This window comes from Sarcophilus harrisii, chromosome 5, assembly GCF_902635505.1.
Source record: "Sarcophilus harrisii chromosome 5, mSarHar1.11, whole genome shotgun sequence".
In the NCBI taxonomy this organism is placed as follows: domain Eukaryota; kingdom Metazoa; phylum Chordata; class Mammalia; order Dasyuromorphia; family Dasyuridae; genus Sarcophilus; species Sarcophilus harrisii.
In genome coordinates, this window is record NC_045430.1 from 34,734,649 (window position 1) to 34,753,948 (window position 19,300).

At 34.0% G+C, this 19,300-nt stretch overlaps 1 protein-coding gene across 1 annotated transcript; it reads right to left on the minus strand.

The window, feature by feature from the left end:
• Nucleotides 1-9,705: 9,705 nt before the first annotated feature.
• On the minus strand, nucleotides 9,706-13,106 carry KERA (keratocan). Its single transcript, XM_031939922.1, has 2 exons — nucleotides 12,221-13,106; nucleotides 9,706-9,898 (listed from the first exon to the last, which is right to left on the minus strand). The coding sequence occupies exons 1-2, from the start codon at nucleotides 13,104-13,106 to the stop codon at nucleotides 9,726-9,728; spliced, it is 1,059 nt and encodes a 352-aa protein (XP_031795782.1). The 3' UTR covers nucleotides 9,706-9,725.
• Nucleotides 13,107-19,300: the final 6,194 nt, after the last annotated feature.

A 19,300-nucleotide genomic window follows, 5' to 3' on the forward strand; every position in this document is an offset into this window, starting at 1 on the left:
AACACTTAACCTCTGTTTACCTTAATTCACTGGAAATGGCAAACCACTGCAGCATTTTTTTTTTTTTGCCAAGAAAACCCCATAGATACTCTGGTCCATGGGATCACAAAGTCATTTAAGATTTATATAAATCTTATTTTATCTTTATTTTATTATATAAATCTTTTAAATATATATATATATATAATTATATATATATAATTTTAGATATCCCAATGATTTTTAAATTATCTCTTTTCAGGTGAATTGTCAGATATCTTAGTCTTCTTTTTTTTTATTCTTTTGATTTTATTTGATATTTCTTGTTGCTAATAATTCCTTTTGGTTTATTCTACTTTTCAGGCAGTTCATTTGTGGCTAAAGATTATAACTTACTCTTTTAAGGTATTTATTTTCCTAATTTTTTTTCTCAAGAGCTTTTATTTCATTATTTTTGTTTGTTTCATTTTTTGTAGATATTAATGCTGTTCAATGATTTTTTTTCCTTTAGGGCTCTGCTTGCAGTTGTTTATAGAGTTGCTTTCTTTCTCCTTTTGAGAGTATCTCTAGAATTTCAATGAATTTTCACACTTGTTAGTATTTTCTTTGATTGACTTACCTCTCCAGATTTACTTCCTGCACTGAAACATTGTGCCAGGGCTAGGCTTGAATTCCTGCTCTGCTTTGGAGTGTCATCCTAATGGTTTTACTCCTGGTCCTTCTGAGTTCCTATAATCACCTTCATTTCCTTGATTTAGTATCGAGTCTTTGAAATTCAGAACAGTGGCTCTTTTAGGTCCCTCTGTGGCATCTTAGAACAGAATAGAAAGGACTTTAAGGTAACTGGGATGTACCCATTTAAGCATCACTATGGGAAGAGATTAGTCTCCAACTCATAGGACCGTTGCTATTATTGTTCCCTCATGTCTGATACTTGGTGGGGTCACAGACTAATTTAGAATCAGAGAGCAAAGTAAAGACAGGAATTCAAAGATCAAACAACTTCAAAATGAAAGCTTTCAGGACGTTAGTCAACGTCTAACTTTTTGTAGTTGTTCAATTGTATCTTGAGTCTTTTGTCCCCTTTATGGGGATTTTCTTGGCAAAGTTATTGAAGTGATTTACCATTTCCTTTGCCAGTTCATTTTACACATCAGGAAACCATGGCAAATAGGGTTAGAGTGTATAGAGGTTGAATTTTAATTCATGAAAATGAATCTTCCCAACTCTGTGTTCATCACACCATTCAGTATGGTGTATTCCTAGCTGTTCCCCAAATTCAGAAGTCCCACATAAAATATATTTACTTTATTGTTGACTTAATACTAAAAAGTGCCAGCAAGGAGACAGTGGGAGGGAGATGCAGAGCTGGGGGAAGTGGCATTAGATTGGATTTCTTTCATGTTCAGAAGAACAGACTGGGTCCTAGATGTGCTATTAATTTGCTCTGTGACTTTGAAGAAGTTATTCCTGCTCTAGACTTCCATTTATTCATTTGTAAAGTAAGGGGTTGGACAGAATGATTTTTAAAGTACTATGGTTACTGGGATTTATATAGCACCTATGGTTTGTAATGTACCTTCTATACATTGACCCTGTGAGGTAGGTCTTATACTTTTATTTTCTGTTTTCCAGTGAAAAAACTCAGGTTGGAAGAGTTTTTCCCCCACCTCTTTTCCCCTGCCCCTTAAATCCTGGGACTTGTCAGAGACAGGATTTGAATGAGGTAGTTCCTTATTTGAAGTATAACATGGAATTCCTTCCTCTGCCACATCTCATTCTATTTTCACCCTTGTTCTTGTTTTCTTCTGTGCTTCAAAATGATGCTTTTCCTACAGGTGCCTCATCCTGAAACTTGTCCCAGTGCTTGGAAGCTCCTCAGCCCAGAGTACCTTACTTTCCCCACAATCCACTAACTTTGGGCTTTCCATCTGCAGGTCCTCCCTCTGCTCCTTCCTGGAGTTTCCATTTTGTGGAGGAACTGAATCTAGTCTTTCCAGCCCTGTTTTTGTCTTCCTCTGAAATTCAAAACCACACTTCTCCAGAGGGAACTGTCACCTTCCATGATTCTATCCTCCCTTTTGTGGGTTAGCTTCCCCTTTTAAACAAAACAAAACAAACAAACAACAACAACAAAAACTCTTTTCTGTATCCCCAGAATTTAACCAAGTGTCTAGCATGCTTAATGAGTGACTTTTTCTTTCCTTCCTTCCTTCATCCTTTCTTTCTTCCTTCCTTGCTTTTTCTTTCTTCCTTCCTTGCTTTTTCTCTACCCCTCTTTCTTTCTTCCTCTCCCTCCCTTTCTATCTTCTTTCTTTGCTTCTCTTCCTTCCTCCCTCCCTCCCTCCCTCCTTTCCTCCCTCCTTCCCTTCCTTCTTGCCTCCCTCCCTTCCTCCCTTCCTCCCTCCCTTCCTTCTTGCCTCCCTCCCTTCCTCCCTTCCTCCCTCCCTTCCTTCCTCCCTCCCTTCCTTTCTCTTCAAATTCCTAGCTGATCTTACCAGATGTGATTAACGCCTGCCCCCCCCCCCAGCCCCAACCCCCATTGCACTGTTTATTTAGGATATGTTTATAATATACTCATCTATTTCTCATATTGCATTCCCTACTAGAAAGTAAGCTTCTTAAAATAAGAAACTATTTATTTATTTGTTTTTGTTTTTTTCTTTTTTTGATCCCCAATGATTAGTAAAGTGGCTGGTCCATTCAGGGGAGTCACACACGTCCTAGGATAGTTTCAAGACTTAAAATTGTACTCAGTTCTGCAGGGCATCCTGTGTTAAAATTTGTTCATTGATTGATTGTGATTCTTGATTTCCAACTTCTACTGCTTTTGAAGCCTGCCATTAGTCACAAGTTGGCTCTGCCCTCTCCCTCCTCCCAAACTGTTCTTAAAATTTATTTTGGAAAATGCTTTTATATCATTGGGATCAGACAACTTTTGCTGAATTATGTTGTGTAATACTTGCCATCTGTGAATGAGATACTTGTCACTTTAATAAAGAAGATAAAGCACAAGTACATTTGGAAATTGTTACAAATTTGCATGTGGGACAAGAAAATTAATTGCAACAAAAGAGATGTAGGAACACAACTTTATTTTTTGGCCATGTTTTTTTTCCCTCTGCCCACATGAAATATGAGAACTTTTAAATATAAAACTTGGTCCTCTTGCAAACTTTTCCTTGCTTCTTGCCAATAAGAAATGATATAATTCCTTCCAGATCTGCATTTCGTTTAAATCTAATTTCTTCTGTGTGTAAGAGGACAGGATAAATGTGTAGGAGTGACTTTAGAAAATCTCTTCGTCTTTATATCTGTTTAAAACTTAATTTAGTGGGATTGCAAGTCATGCCTGGAATAGAGCCTTCACACTCATTATTTGGCATTTAATTGTCATCCAGCTGGTTAAATTCACATTAACATTTGTAAGAGACACTTTTCAGTGGACCTGCTTTTTCCTTGGGAAATGAATTCTGGTTGAAATTCAAAGTTCTATTTCAAATACTGTAGATAAGTTTTTAAAAAATAGCAATCCTCTACCCTGGGACTTCCCCACTCCAACTGTTGATTATGCAAACCTTTTTTTTGGGGGGGGTAGTAGCATTCCTCATTTTATTTTCCTGAGTTGTCTCTTGAATAGCTGAAAACATCAGTTTACATGGTTCTAACGAGATGGCTCAGTATCTTGGGTTGCTCATGTTGCTGTTATTCAATAATTTTGGTTGTGTTGACTCTTTGTGAATCCATTTGGGATTTTCTTGGCAAAGATCCTGGAGTAGTTTGCCATTTTCTTCTCCAGCTCATTTTACAGAGGAGGAAACTGAGGCAAACAGGGTTACGTGATTTCTCCAGGGTCACACAGTTAGTAAATGTCTGAGACTGGATTTGAACTCAAGAAGATGAGTTTTCCCAACTCCAGTTCCAGTGCTCTCTCTGTGCTCTATGGGAACACCTTGTTATCATATTGGTGGGCCATATTTGCTATTTAGCACATTTCATTTCATCAGGCTTTTCTTTTCAGATTTCTATGTACTTTCTCTCAGCAGCAACTAAGATTTTAAAAAGCCACAAATCAAAATTAGATGTTGTTAAATTATAATGACCAAGCTTGACCCTGAAGAAGAGATGAGAAATTAAATGCACTTTCCTCACTTAGTTGCAAAGGTGGGGGACTATGTGTGTGAAACAGCACGCACACACACAGACTCCACTATTTTTCATTCTGTCTCTTTGTCTCTAACAATCAGTCTGATTCTGCAAGACAATAACGGATAATTATATGTGATATATCAGCTGACCATGTTCTTGACTAAAGGGGTCCATATTTTTCCCACAATGGTTCATTTCTGCTGACAGGTGACATTGAGGCTATTTTAAAATCTTACTCTTACATCTATTACTCTTAAATCTATTACTCTTACATCTATTACTCAGTTCCCAATTTTTTTTTTACATTAGAGATGATGCTATAAAATTTTATCACTTCCAATATATGAGAAGATACCTTTATCACTGGAAGGCAGCTGAAAGGTAATTGGTTCAACCCTCATTGTTGAACAGTTATGAAAACTAAGACTAAAAGGGATAAACAAAGTTTGATAGTGTTTTGGGGCATTGTTCCAAATTGCTCTCCAGAATGGTTGGATCATTTCACAACTCCACCAACAATGTATTAGTGTCCCAGTTTTCCCAGATCCCCTTCAATATTTATCATTATCTTTTTCTATTATCTTACCCAAATTGAGAGGTATGTAGTGGTACCTCAAAATTGTCTTGATTTGCATTTCAATGATCAATTGTGATTTAGAGCATTTTCCATAAAACTAGAATTGGTTTTAATTTCCTCATCTGAATTTTTTTTCATATCCTTTGACCATTTATTAATTGGAGAATGGCTTATATTCCTATAAATTTTATTTTTTATATCTTTTTTATCTATATATTTTAGAAATGAGATCTTTATCAGAACCCTTGAATGTAAAAATGTTTTCCCAGTTTTCTGCTTCCCTTTGAATCTTGTCTGCTGCCTTGATTTTGTTTGTACAAAAACTTTTTATGGCACAATACAAAAACTTAATTTCATGTAATCAACATTATCCATTTTGCATTTCTTACTGTACTCTAGTTCTTCTTTGGCCATAAATTCCTTTCTTCTCCACAGATTTCAGAGGTAGACTATTCTTTGTTCTTCTAATTTACTTATATTATCACTCTTTGTGTCTAAATCATGAGCCCATTTCAACCTTATCTTGGTATAGGTGTTAGATATGGGTCAATACCTAGTTTCTGCCATACTATTTCTCAATTTCCCCAGGAATTTTTGTCAGTGAGTTCTTGTCCCAGAAGCTGGGGTTTTTGGGTTTATCAAACATTAAATTACTATAGTCACTGATCATTGTGTCTTGTGAACCTTACCTATTTCACTGATCCACTATTCTATTTCGTAGACGGTATCAAATGTTTTTTATGACTCATTTATAATATAGTTTTAGATCCTGGTCATTCTCTTAAGTATAACTTTTCCTATAATTCTATGAATTTTATATTTTGCATACTAAATTCCTTACAACACAGAAATAATTTATTTTAAATATTATTTCTATTTATTCAATTTTTTGATATCAATTTTTATTTTTTATTAAATATTTGCTTTTTATTTAATATTAATGCAGCTTTTTGTGGTAGCAAAGAACTGGAAATTGAGAAGGTAATTGTTATATTTATTGTCCCCTATGTAATGGGCATTCATTTCACATCAAGTTATTTGCTACTACCAAAAAAAGAAAAGGGGGCAAGATAAGATGATTTTTAAAAATATTTTTGACACCTTTTGTTTTTATGTAATCTACATTTTTCCCTACATCCCTCCCTTTGCTTTTCCCAGAGATTCATCTTTTATAAATAGGAACAAAACTATAACGACAACAACTAAAATAATAATAAATAATAGTAAACAATGAAAGAACTTTTTTAAAAGGGAAAGAGGAAAAAAATCACACAAACTAATCGATGCATTAAAATATTAATGTTTTTGTACAATATTTCTTAACAGTGCACCCCACTTCTACAAAGGATCAAAGGGATAAGTCTTCTCATATTTCTTCTTTGAGGCCAGTCTCAGACTTTACAATTTCAAAATACTTATACTTTATATTATGCATATATTCATAATCTCTACAATAACATATCTCATTATATATGTATATGTAATATATTTCTGCATTCTGAGTCTTTCAACTTTTTTCCAGATTCGTAGAAAGTCTAATCATTAATTTTTTGGAGTAAAAGTTGGTTATTACGTTGATCAGAGCTAAATTTAAATTATTTTATAATACTGTTGTTCAAATAAATCGTTCTCTTTCTGTGAACTTCACTTTACATCAGTTCCTACAATTCTTCTCAAGTTTCTCTAAAACTGTTCCATTCATCATTTTTATGGCACAGTATTTTTAGATTTATTTTCATTTTTGTCACATTTTAAGTTCCAACTATCTTCCTCTCTCCCTCCTGACCTCATTGTAACATTATATATTATATTTTGCTAGGTAAGTTTTCTTGTTTGTTAGCTTTGCCTTTGGGAATATGATTTTGTAAACTCATTGCTCCTTTAAAGTAGTAACTGCACAGTTATATGTGATACTGACCAGTCCTCCTATTCTTTCTGGCTGCTTGAAATGCTATTCTTTGACCTGGAATAATTTTGGCTATAATGTTCCTGGGAATTTACATTTGGAATTTCTTTTGAGACATGACATGGTAGATTCTTTCTATTTCTGTTTTAGTCATGGTTTTCACATAGTCTAAGGAACTCAGGTGCTCTGATTTTAAAATCCATTGATTCTTCTGCTGTATCAAGGCTTGATGATGATTTTGCTGTAGCTTTGCTTTATTTTTAAGTTGTTTACAGCTCCTTCCCCACCCCTTCCACACCATTTTCCTACAAAAAGTCTTATCTTATTTTCAAAAACTAGTATGTGCATACACCCATTTATCTATTAATATTTCTATCTAGTCATTATTTTATTTATTTATTCAATTATTTGTTTGATCATTTATTCATTTATTTGTGCATTAGTTTGTTTATTAAGAATGACTATTAATCAGTTATCAAGTATCAATGAGATACTGAATGTATACCAAATTCTACTGTAGATATAAAGACAAAAGTAATATAACCCCTAACCTCAGAGAACATAATTTCATCTTTATATACACACAATACTCATATGAGTAATTATAACCAAGCCTTCAGTATAAGGTATTTGAATTATAGCCTTATGATGAATACTATTTTACATCTATTTAGTGTTAAAGGGTAACTATGTGACTCAATAGATGCCAGGATGAGTTAAAAAGACTCAAATCAAATCAAAGGGAGTCACAAAGAGTCAAACAAAGTTACCAAACAACCACAAATGTCAGTGTTAGTAGTATTTTTATTATTTTTAAAAATTATATTCTAAATACATTTTTCAATATGTAATATTAACATTGGATTTCAGAAAAGTAATAACATACTTGCAAAAATAAGTTCTAAACAGTTTTCTTTTCAAAAAGAGAAAGGAAGTATTATAAGGGAGTAATTCCCAACCTGGATAATTTGAATTTCACTTTATTCATTAAAATATATTGCAAGATTTGCAGCTGCAATAACAGGGATATATATAGTAGAACCTTTAGCAGCTCAAGACAACAATTTCCTATATTCTGGATTTAGAGCTGTATAGGATCTCAGTTTTTTACTTCAAAAGTTTTCAAAAGATAGGGATTCTAAAGTCTCATGAGGTCAAAAATATTTTCATAATGATATAAAATATGGTAAATATCAATAGATATTACCAGGGGTTTGCTGTTAAATGTTTAACAATTAGCTTTTAAGAAAAAAATCGTCACATTTTAAAATTTAATCTACATAATTCACATTTTCTCTAACACTTTCTGCAGTATAAACAGTCTACAAGACAATAAATCAAACTTTGGTATGTAAACTTTGCTGCTTTCTGAGCCGTAAATACTCATGCTGAAAATTTAACAATTGGGTCTCATAAGTGAACTTTTGCACCTTCCAATTGAACCCACATACACAAAAGGTCTTTAGGTGGCACTCAATAATTTTTAAGAATATGTAGGGGTTTAATTCCAACTGTTCAGTGAAGAGAGCCATCTACAACCAAAGAGAAGACTGTGGGAGGTGAGTGTGGACCACAACATAGCATTTCCAGGCTTTCTGTTTATGTTTGATTGCATTTTTGTTTTTCTTCTCAGGTTTTATTTTTCTTTCTAGATGTGATTTTTCTTGTGAGCAAGATAACTGTATAAATATGTATACTTACATTGGATTTGACATATATTTTAACATATTTAATATGTATTAGAGTACCTGCCATCTAGGGGAGGGGACAGGGGGAAGGAGGGATAATTTGGAACAGAAGTGATTGCAAGGGTCAATGTTGAAAAATTACCCATGCATATGTTTTGTGAATAAAAACTTTAATTAAAAAAAGAAATATCTATATCTATAGATATTGATATGGGTTTAAGACCAAGAAAGTGTGACAACTGCTGTTCTTGTCTATCCTTTTCATTTTAAAGAAACTGAAGGGTCTTGATCTGTGTTTGTAAAGCAAATACTTACTTCAATCACAGATCATATGATTATCAATATAGGACCTTTTAATTACTCTAGTATCTCACAGATATGGAAACTGAAGCTCTGGAAATTTAAGTGATATGTTCAAGCTCACATAGATGATAAGAAGCATATCTAAGAATGAACCTGATAAATTTAAGAATATTTGGATATTATTTAATTAATTAACACTGATTATTTAATTAACTTAATTAATACTAATTCTTTCATTTTTCTGACTCCATATACAACAACTTTTTATACTGTGTCTTGTTATCTCCTGGTTTTTAAGTATCTTTAATAAGAGTGACTATATGGAATCTCCTGCTATAAGAGGCAATATTGTGAAATAGAGCAGTCATTGCATTTAGAAGCTAAGTGCTCTGGCTAAGTCACCTCAACTTTTCTAAATCTCAGTTTGCTAATTTTTAAAATGAAAGTGTTATATTAGATGGTCTCTCAATTCCTTTTAATTCTAAGTTTATAATCTTATGGAATATTTATCCAACTTTCTATCCATTCTGCTCTAGATCATTTTTCAAGCTCCTAATAATAAGATATGAAACTTATTCACGAATAACTTTTCAGCATCTGTTTAATGCAAAGGAACTTTTATTTCTTTTTTTTTAATTATTCATTCCTCCATCATTCCCTCACCCTTCTTAATCCATGTGTAAATAACCTTTTTCCAATATGAATATTAGCATGCACATATACATATAGCCTTCTTTTTCTCAACTAGCAACTTAACTGCAGGTCCTGGATGTTAATTAATAGCACAGGAACAGAGAAAGGTAAAAGGCACATTATTTTAGAGCATAGAGATGATCATAACTACTCTGCTTCATAAATTAAAAATTAAACAAATTAAAGCGACATGGCAGGTATTGTGGTATTTGTGCTTTTTCTTCCCATTTAAAAAACACAAAAAAACATAAACCACTAAACTTGGTAAATTAAAAAACAAAGAAAACAAAAAAATATATAGGTGGTAGAAGATTTGAAAAAAAAAAGTGTCAATCTCTACCTATGAAGTATAATAAACTTTATACCAGAACATTGACTCTGTAAACTCCCTTCCATGGTGGCTTGGGATGAAGGGGGCAGAGGGGGTGTTTTAAATGACAACATACTGAAGAAGTCTAAAGCAGACCATTAAGTCCATTGGAATCGGGGGCTTGATCTCATTTCCATCCAGACGGAGGTAGCGGAGTCGGGGTCCATCACTGAAAGTGTCATGCATTCCTGCCACAGCAGGGGAGGCTGGACACATCATTGAACCATTGACACCTGTAGAGGTAAGAACAGCATGAGAATTCTTGGGTTTGATTTCATAAATACACATGTACCATAAATACACATACAAGCATATACACACAGATCATTTTTGTTTATAAATACAAGATAATCATTCTTTTTGTTTTAAGACATTTATTCTCAGTAAAATGTTATTAATTTGAAATTTATGAACTTGTTTGCTGATATTTTGATAGCTAGATTTCAGTATAATTGCTTTTCTTTAATATCTTATGTATTTAGAAATATTAGAAACATTCCATAAATTTTAACCAGTCACTAGGATCCAGGACATACATACACATACACAAAGAATGAAAAATTCCTGATCTAGGTTATATAAAGCATAAAATGGTGCTGTGTCTACAGCACCAGACCAGAAGAGGCACAATAGAAAAAAAGAATATCATTTTTGAGTCAGTGGACTAAAGGGCCTCTGAAATCTATCTCTCAATTTAAGCTCCTATGACTCAGTTTGCCATTCTGCATCTTAAACTCCTTGTTTTTTAGTTTTCTCCTATGTAAAATACATGATGGATGAATGAATAAACAGTACAGAGTTATAAAGTCATACTAGCTGAGGAGGAAATAGTTAAAAATTAGGAAGGGGGATGCGCTTTCATTGGTAATGGGAACTCTCTCTGCCAATGTAGATTGGAATATTTTAATCTTAGTCATCCAGAGCAATAAAATTGCTCTTAATTCCAGAGGTACATAGTTAGTATAAATCAGAAATTTCCTCTCCCACTTCAAAGAATCTTTCTTCTCTTTGACTCTCTCTCCTCCCTCCCTCTGTCTCTTTCTCTCTCTCTCTCTCTCTCTCTCTCTCTCTCTCTCTCTCTCTCTCTCTCTGTCTCTGTCTCTCTTCCTCCCTCTCTCTTTCTTTATGTTGTCTATTTACTTCCATATATTGTTCCTTATCAATCAACTATGGTCTCCTTGAAAGCAGGTGATTATGAATTTTTTCCTTTCTGTCTCTAGCACCCACCTATCACAATACCCAGTTATAGTAATCATTAAGTCATTTCCAGTCATAGTTGACTCTTTGTGATCCTATTTGGTATTTTCTCAGCACAGACACTGGAATGGCTTGCCAATTCCTTCTCCAGGTCATTTTACAGATGGGGGAAACTAAGGCACACAGAAAAAAACCATCATTGATTTCAGAAAGATGAGCCTTCCTGATTCTAGGTCTGGCACTCTATACTCTGTACCAACAACCTGCCCAGCACAGTGCTCACTGTTTAGAAAATACTTTAGTAGAATTGGTTGAAAGACTAAGACTCTAGGAAAACAAAGTTAAAATGCCTTTTACCTCAACAATATTTAATTCTAAAAATACATGATTTAGAAAGTTACTCCTCATACTTATTCATAGTACTATCTTTGCTTGAGTCACATCCCTCAACAGTGATCCATCTAGACTGAAGAACTCAAAGCCAGAAGCATTCTAATTAGGACTCACATGGCAAATAGTTTATTTTCCCAAAGGAGTAGGCTTCTCTTGGTTAGTTTATAGGAATCTACTATTCAAGCACAATTCAGAAATTAGAACTTGATTGGTCATAAAAATATCTTTTACATGAGTAATTAAAAATGGCAAATCTGCATAGACATAAGTTGAAGAAAAATATGGTGGGTACTTTGGGAATTAGAACTAGAAATTTTCTTCAATGAGCAATGAAAACAAGCTCTCTGTTTTTATGATGATCACTTACACATGCACATACACACACAGATAGCTCTCTCTCTCTCTCTTTCTCTCTCTCTCTCTCTCTCTCTCTCTCTCTCTCTCTCTCTCTCTCTCTCTCTCTCTCTCTCTCTCTCTCTCTCTCTCTCCTCCCTCCCTTCTCCCTCTTTTGTCTCCCTCTTCCTCTCCCTCTCTCTTTCCCTCTCTTTCGGTCTCCTCCATCTCTCTGTGTCTCTGATTCTCTCTGTCTCTCTCCCTTGTCTCTCCTGTCTTTGTTTCTGTCTCTCTCTCTCTGTCTCTCTCTCTCTGTCTCTCTATCTCTCCCTCAAATTACGAAGCTTTCTATTTTTTATATTAGCTCTATTTTTCCTCCTCTGAATTTTTTTTCATCTCCCTTCTCATAAAGCTTATCCTTAAAACAATCATTTTAAAAAATGACATAAAGAAAAACAAAATCAGATAAACTAATTCACACATCAAAAAATATATTACATATAATGTTTTACACCTGTGGACTTCTAAAGAAGGGCATGTGTGTGTGTATGTGTGTGTGTGTGTGTGTGTGTGTATGTGTGTGTGTGTGTGTGTGTGTGTGTGTGTATGAGTGTGTAATAAGTTCCACTTACTTCTGATTCTGTTATGATCTAGATGGAGATGCTCAAGGTGAGCACTGATTCGTGGGACTTTGGTGAGTCGATTGTGAGACAGTTGTAGATCTAGAATTGAGGAGACATCAAAACCACTGGTGGGGAGGCCTGCATCGGATAATTTATTGTGATTGAGTCTCAGGAAAGCCACTTTGGGGATTACATTGAAATAATTTTCCGGTATCCCCTCGATGGAATTGTTATCCAAAAATAGTTGCATCGTATTGGCAGGTAATCGAGGCGGCATATTCCTGAGGGCATTTTGGGCCATGTTGAGTTGGATGAGGTTCTTGAGACCTTTAAAGGTGTCTCTTTGGAAAGCATTGTCCAAAAGTTTGTTGTGTTGAAGATCGAGGAGGGTCAGATTCTCCAAGTTGCTGAAAGTCCCTTGAGGAATCCTAGAGACCTTGTTCCTTGCTAGCTGCAATTGTTCTAAACTTCTGGGAAGTGGGGCAGGCACCTCCTCCAACTCATTATCTTCCAGAAATAAGAAAAGCAGCTTCTTCAGTTGGCTCAAGGCCCCTCGCTCAATCCCGTAGTTAGTGATCTTATTTTTATTGAGATTTATCCATCTCAGTTGGGTGGCGTTCACAAAAGGCTTCTCAGGGATGGTTTTGATCAAGTTGTTTTCCAGATAGAGATACCATATTCTTGAAGGGATGGAAGGGATTTCCTTCAGGCCTCTGTTTTCACAGTATAAAGCATTAGGGAAGCTGGGAGGACAGAAGCATTCTGGAGGACAATCGAAAGAGAGTGAAGTCCATTCATCTGGATGGGTAACCTCATAGACCTGTCTTGCAATTCGAGTACATGCAACATTGGCTACAAATAGAGCCAAGATGATGAAATAACCTGTGCCTGCCATCGGACCCCCTAGAATAAGGGAAAGGAGCCATTAGCTGTATTTCATTATCAATGTTCATCTTCAACTCATTAATTCTTTGTACAGCTCTTTTTGTCCGGAGTTAGGATTTTATCAGTCTAGGGAACTCTTAAAGAAGTTAGGGGATTTCCCTGATAATTCATATCATCACATATTATTCAAATTATAATCTTAATAAATTACCTCTAGTCATTTCCATGGTCACAAAGCCAGAGACAGATTTTAAACTCATTTTTCCTTTTCTCAGAATTAGATTTCTATGTCTGAGTTTACATTGTTTTTCCTGCTTAGCACCCAATCACTGTAACTACTAGTTTGGAAAATTAAATTGAGGATGGGGCTCAATCGGGTTTTTCAATCTCTCAGGATTTTTTTGAGTGTTACCTATCTATATGTGATGTTAGCCTAGGAGGTGTGCATCAGTCTTTGAAAAGATGGAGACTAAATTCTGGTCTCTGCTTTCTGATCAAAAGCCCTGAAGGAATGAACAAATAAAATAAGTGGCTGAATGATTAAATATATAAAAAGTAAGCAAATAAACAAATGAATGAATGAAAAATAAACAAATAAATAATTTTTAAAAATAAAAATGGAGCAATAATTAGGCAATGCCTTTTCCTCTCAAATCATTTAATATTATAAAAAAATAATCAACTTGGAAAAAAAAAGGTGATGAGAATACAAAAGCCCAACCAAATAATCTTCTGATAACCCAAAGCAAAGGCTTGTGTCCTTGATAGATAGATGGGCATATGTTTTCATTTTTGCTACTAAATGAAGAGAACATCTGGTGGAAGTTTTGTTCCAGGCTCTTTTTGCCTTCAATCCCAAAGAGAGAAAGATCAAAGCGAGTTTTCCCAGCTGGTTGTTAAAGCCAGGTTCTTAAAACCTGAGAAAAAAAACTGTTAATTAATTGGCTACTCACCTTCCCAATACTAGTTTTTCTCTTTAGAGATAGGTTTGGATAGGAGGTGGAGGGGAGAAACCCAGCATCCCCTGTACTTTTGCAATTTCAGAATCAAGGTGGACATGCAGGATATTTAAACAAGAAAACGTACTAATGAGCTCTCACATATTTATATAAAATGTACAGCATATTGTACTAAGACATGGAAGTTTTCTCACTGATGAGAAATACATACCCAATTTGGCTTCCTTTTAAACTACTAGCTTAAATTCAAGACTTTCAATTTGGCCAAAGACAAAGTTATTGCAGAGAATTAGCAAAAAATTAATAAGAAAATAATTGAGATTTAAAGAATAAATATATTCTTTCTCCTTTATAGATATGTATTGTTGACCCAGCAGGGAAATGGATAAAACAGCAGCACTTTAGCAAAAGAATTTTCCCTGGTAATACTTAAAAGAAGGAAAAAATAGATCTGAGTGACTGTCTTTGGAAAAAGACTAAAATCAGTTCCAGGGATTAAATTTGCGGTTTATTCATTGAAAGAGGCAGCAAGTGGGGGTAAGGCTGGCTTCAGAGATGTCAGCCTTTTCAATTGCTGAATGTTGCTTTGGGCAACTTTCCAGTCAAGCAAAATCCACCACTTTTAGGGGGGACAGGGAACCTGAATTCTCTATTGCTGTTGCCCCATTTGTGATGGACCCAAGCCTTTGATCATTAACTTTAAGCTTAAAAACACACACAAAAAAATCATTTACCTTGCTGTCCAGGAATCTAGCGCGGAGTCCTGGGTCTGGGTCTGAAGGCTGCTTAAAAAAATAAGTTTTAAATCAATGATGATCTTTGAGTGAAGCAATTGATTTTGATTTTTCTCCTCTGAGACTTTTGTTACACGAGTCAACAAACTCAGTCTGACCTGATCCCATGTACACCTTATTATCTATTGTTTCCAGTGTGTCAGAATTTCAGAAGACAGCCTACCTCAGCTTTCTTGGACCTTCTTCTCCCTTTTTTATTGGTCACTGTTTTTTGACTGTAATAGTTCCACTCAGTTTCACAGTGTCGTTTTATGAATCCAGCCTAATATATATGCATCAGTGACTACAACTTTAACCCCTGCCACCACAATACCTCTATACCTAACCAGCATAGGAGAAGGACATTCTCCTTTGAATTTTAAGAATCTGTGTCATTGCCAAGCAATTTCTGGTCAGTTGTCACAACTTAGAGGAAACTATAACAGAAAAAAAAGAAAGAAAGAAAAAAAGAATTCATGGAGATAGGTAACAGATGATAGCTCTGATTTAGAATTGAAACACAAACAGATTTAAATAATTTAAACAATTTGATCTCTATAATATAATTTCTTAAATTTGATGACAATCAATCCCCTGTATTTCTATGGAAATCTTTTATTTGATTCTAAAATAAAACAGATGCAAATGATAATATATAATAAATACTTTATGGCTATAATATCATCTCTTTATAAATATATATATATATATATATAATGTATGTATATATATATGTATATATGTGTATATACCTATGTATCAATACACAAATTTAATTTTTAATATCTTCAGTAAAATTAACAAATACATATATACATATATATGTATATATATATATATATATATATATTTGTGTTGCACACTTTTTTCCATGCTTGAGGAAGTGAGGATTCACTAGTTCTAAAGTTGCCACCAAACACTGTTATATTTTTTGCTCAATACAAATGATTATAGAATCCCTACTGTGCATTTGATTTGGAACCATTATTAAAATAGTATAGATATTTTTCATTAGTATGAAATGCCTATTTTTCATAAAGTTTATGATTCATGGGAGCATCTGTTGAGTTTCTCTTTGCTCCTTCCCCACTTTACATTTCAATTTTATATATATATTCAAGTATTTGTCTTTGATGCATTCATTCATTCATTCATCAATCCTCTATTTAATAACCTACCATGCAAAAGGCAATGTGTACTGGGAGACAAAAAAATAAAATTGAAATAAAAATACTCCTGCCCTCAAATAACATACATTTTTCTTACTCAATATTATAGACATAAGCAATAAGTGTCCTAATCAAAATTTATTATTTTCAAAGAGAAATAACTTCATTAATTTAATGGTATTTATTTTTCTGTCCAAATATCCCATGTTTAAGGACTTAGAAAAAGATTTAATGATAAGTTTGAGTTTGATATCAGGAAAAAAGATTATAAAAATTATGACTTTCTAAAAGTGGAATGGGCTACTTTTGGAGGTTGCAGGTTCCTAGTCAGTGAAAAATTTTAAGCAGAAATGACTGGTATATTCCCACTGCATTCATTTTGGGCTATGGGTTGGAATACTGAACTCACTTCCAATCCCAATATTATCTGATTCTTTTGAAGAATGATCTGAGGATAATCACATCCCTCTACCTTTCTTTGCCTTATCCCAAATCAGAAGTTTTGCATGCATTTTCAAGTTAAGATGTTTTGATAATTTCAAAGATCTTTTCAAGACTTTCTCTAACCAACCAACAGGCACTCGTTTTATATAAAGAGTATGCTGTATCTCTGATGATTACAGAATTACTGGGTTAAATGTCACCATCTTCCCTCCTCATTATTCCAGCTGTGGGAGTTCTTAATCTGTAGGAGTTCTTAATCTGAAATCCTAAATTATTGTAATATATACATATAAGTGATAACATAATATATATAATACATATTATTGTAATATTATCCATATATCAATACATATGTAGGTATATGTGTATATATGTATATATAGATATAGATATAGATAGATTCTTTTTTTGCGAGGAATACCAATTGGAATGATACAGTAGTGATGGGGCAGCTAGGTGATAAATTGGATAGAGTATTGATCTTAGAGTCAAGAAGAATCTTCTTCCTGAGTTCAAATCTAGCCTCAAGACACTTACTAGCTATGTGATACTGAGCAAGTCATTTAACTCTATTTCCTTCAGTTTTCTTATATATAAAATGAGCTGGACAAGGAAGTGGGCAACCATTCCAATATCTTTGTTAATCAAAACCCAAAATGGATCACAAAGAGTCAAACACGATTTAAAAGTGGAACAACAAAATTTCTATAAGTATATATGTACTAAACTCATTTTGATACTCTGCTTTGGTGTGTATATCTAAAAATAGATATATCTATCACATATAGGAGTTTTTAATCTGTTTTTAGCAGTCTGATGAAGGCTATGAATTCTTCTCAAAATTATTTTTATAAAATAAAATTCATAGAATTACAAAGGAAAAAATATATTGAAATACAGTTATATGGAGAGCTATAGACGTATATAGGTATAGATATATGTACATATAAAGTCATCCCCTAGTAGGGAATAGGGAGAAAGCTACAAATACTTTCTCCTCATATTGCACACAACCATAAAAATATATTGTTTTGTTTTGTGTTTGTCCTTCACTATACTTTGCCAGGTCTGTCTGTCATGGTTTCCAGAGTAGGGGGAATGTTTTTTTTCATTGTTATAAAATTCCTCTTTTGGTCATCACCTTTCTCCTTCAGTTGTGAGCCTCTAGAGGACTATGACTTCTTTAATCCATTGAAACTGCTTTAAAGAAGTCTCACTCAATAAAATGAAGATGATAGGGGAAGATTTGTGACTCACCTAACCTTTTCTAAGAATTAATGGGGTTCATTTGCCCAGTTTTCCCATCCTTGCTCATAGCACATGTTTCAGGACCCAGAACATGAGACAAGTGCAGAACGTAGAAGGCCGTGTGGTACAAGAAGAGCACTAGCCTCGGGATCAAAGTTCAAATTCTACCTCTGTCACTTTCTACCTGTGTGACTCTAGAGTGACTTTAACTTTCAGCACTTTAGTACCAGAGGCTTGCTGAATTCCTTTCCAGCTATATTGTTATGACTTTTGTTATATCAAAGTCTAAGGGATTTTTTTCTCTTTGACCCAAGAATAATAATTCAGAAATACTCCTATTGCATTAGAACCCTATAAATAATTTAAGAAAAATTCTTAACTATGGTCCAGTAGTCATTGGAATTTTTCCAATATCATAGGAAACTCAATGAAAAATTTTAAATTTGACTTTTTTTGCAGTACCCACTTTCCTGCTTTTCACCTGCCCTCCCCTCCAATCTTCCATTATTCTTTTCTTGATCAAGAGATTATAGTTGCATCACATCTTACCTCTTTCCAAAAGGTCAGGTCTGAAAACCTGATTTAGAATCCTTGTATTGTCACTTTTTAAACTTGAACAAGTCCCTTAAACTTTCTGATTCTAACCTGTAAAATACAATGATGATGACAGCAGCAGTACTAGACCTACTTCACAGAATATTTATGAAGACTGTATTTTCTAAGTCTGAAAATCCTGTATGTTAGCATTTGAATTTTGTAGAAGGGGTAATGTTAATTCAAAGTGGATTTCTAATAAGGGAAATTCAATCACCCTACCAAGGGACCAGGACATAACATAATTGAATCAAAGAATGAGGATGCAGGGATAAGGAGATTTTTTTTTCCAGGTAAAAAGGTTTATTTGGATTGGGTGGATGCTCATCAATTGGAGAATGGCTGAACAAGTTATGGTATACAAAGGTAATGGAATATTATTGTTCTATAAGAAATAATTGGCAGGATGTTTTCACAGAGGGCTGGAGAGACTTACATGAACTAAATGAAATGAGCGGAATTAGCAAATCATTTTACACGGCAACAGCAAGTTCTGATGGACATGGCTGTTATCAACAATGAGGTGATTCAGACCAGTTCCAATGGTCTTGTGATGGAGAGAGGGCAGTGGGAACTGAATGTGGACCACAATATAGTATTTTCACTCTTTTTGTTGTTTGTTTGAATTTTATTCTTTCTTTTTTCCCCTTTTTGATCTGATTTTTCTTGTGTAGCATGATATTTGTGGAAATATGTATAGAGGAATTGCACATAACATATATTGGATTACTTGCTGTCTAGGAGATGGGAGAAAGGGAGGGAAATTATTAGAATACAATGTTTTGTAAGGGTGAATGTTGAAGATTATCCATGTATATATTTTGAAAAGAAAAAGCCATAATAAAAAAGGTTTATTTGGAACTATTTCAAATCACAAAGGAGCCAATTTTTCAACATAAATATATTTTTAAAATGTGGATGAATGTGATCATTCCTAAAAGTTGTAGACTTGCAATAACACAATCTATATAGAAATAAATCCACTGAAAACTCCTCATCTCTATCATGCCAGGAGAT

Excerpts from the sequence above, each read along its gene's own strand:
- KERA (XM_031939922.1), bottom strand. The coding sequence starts at position 13,106 with ATGGCAGGCACAGGTTATTTCATCATCTTGGCTCTATTTGTAGCCAAT. Across the intron at positions 9,899-12,220 it reads AGATCATAACAGAATCAGAA|GTGTCAATGGTTCAATGATG; the intron begins GTAAGTGGAACT and ends TTACCTCTACAG.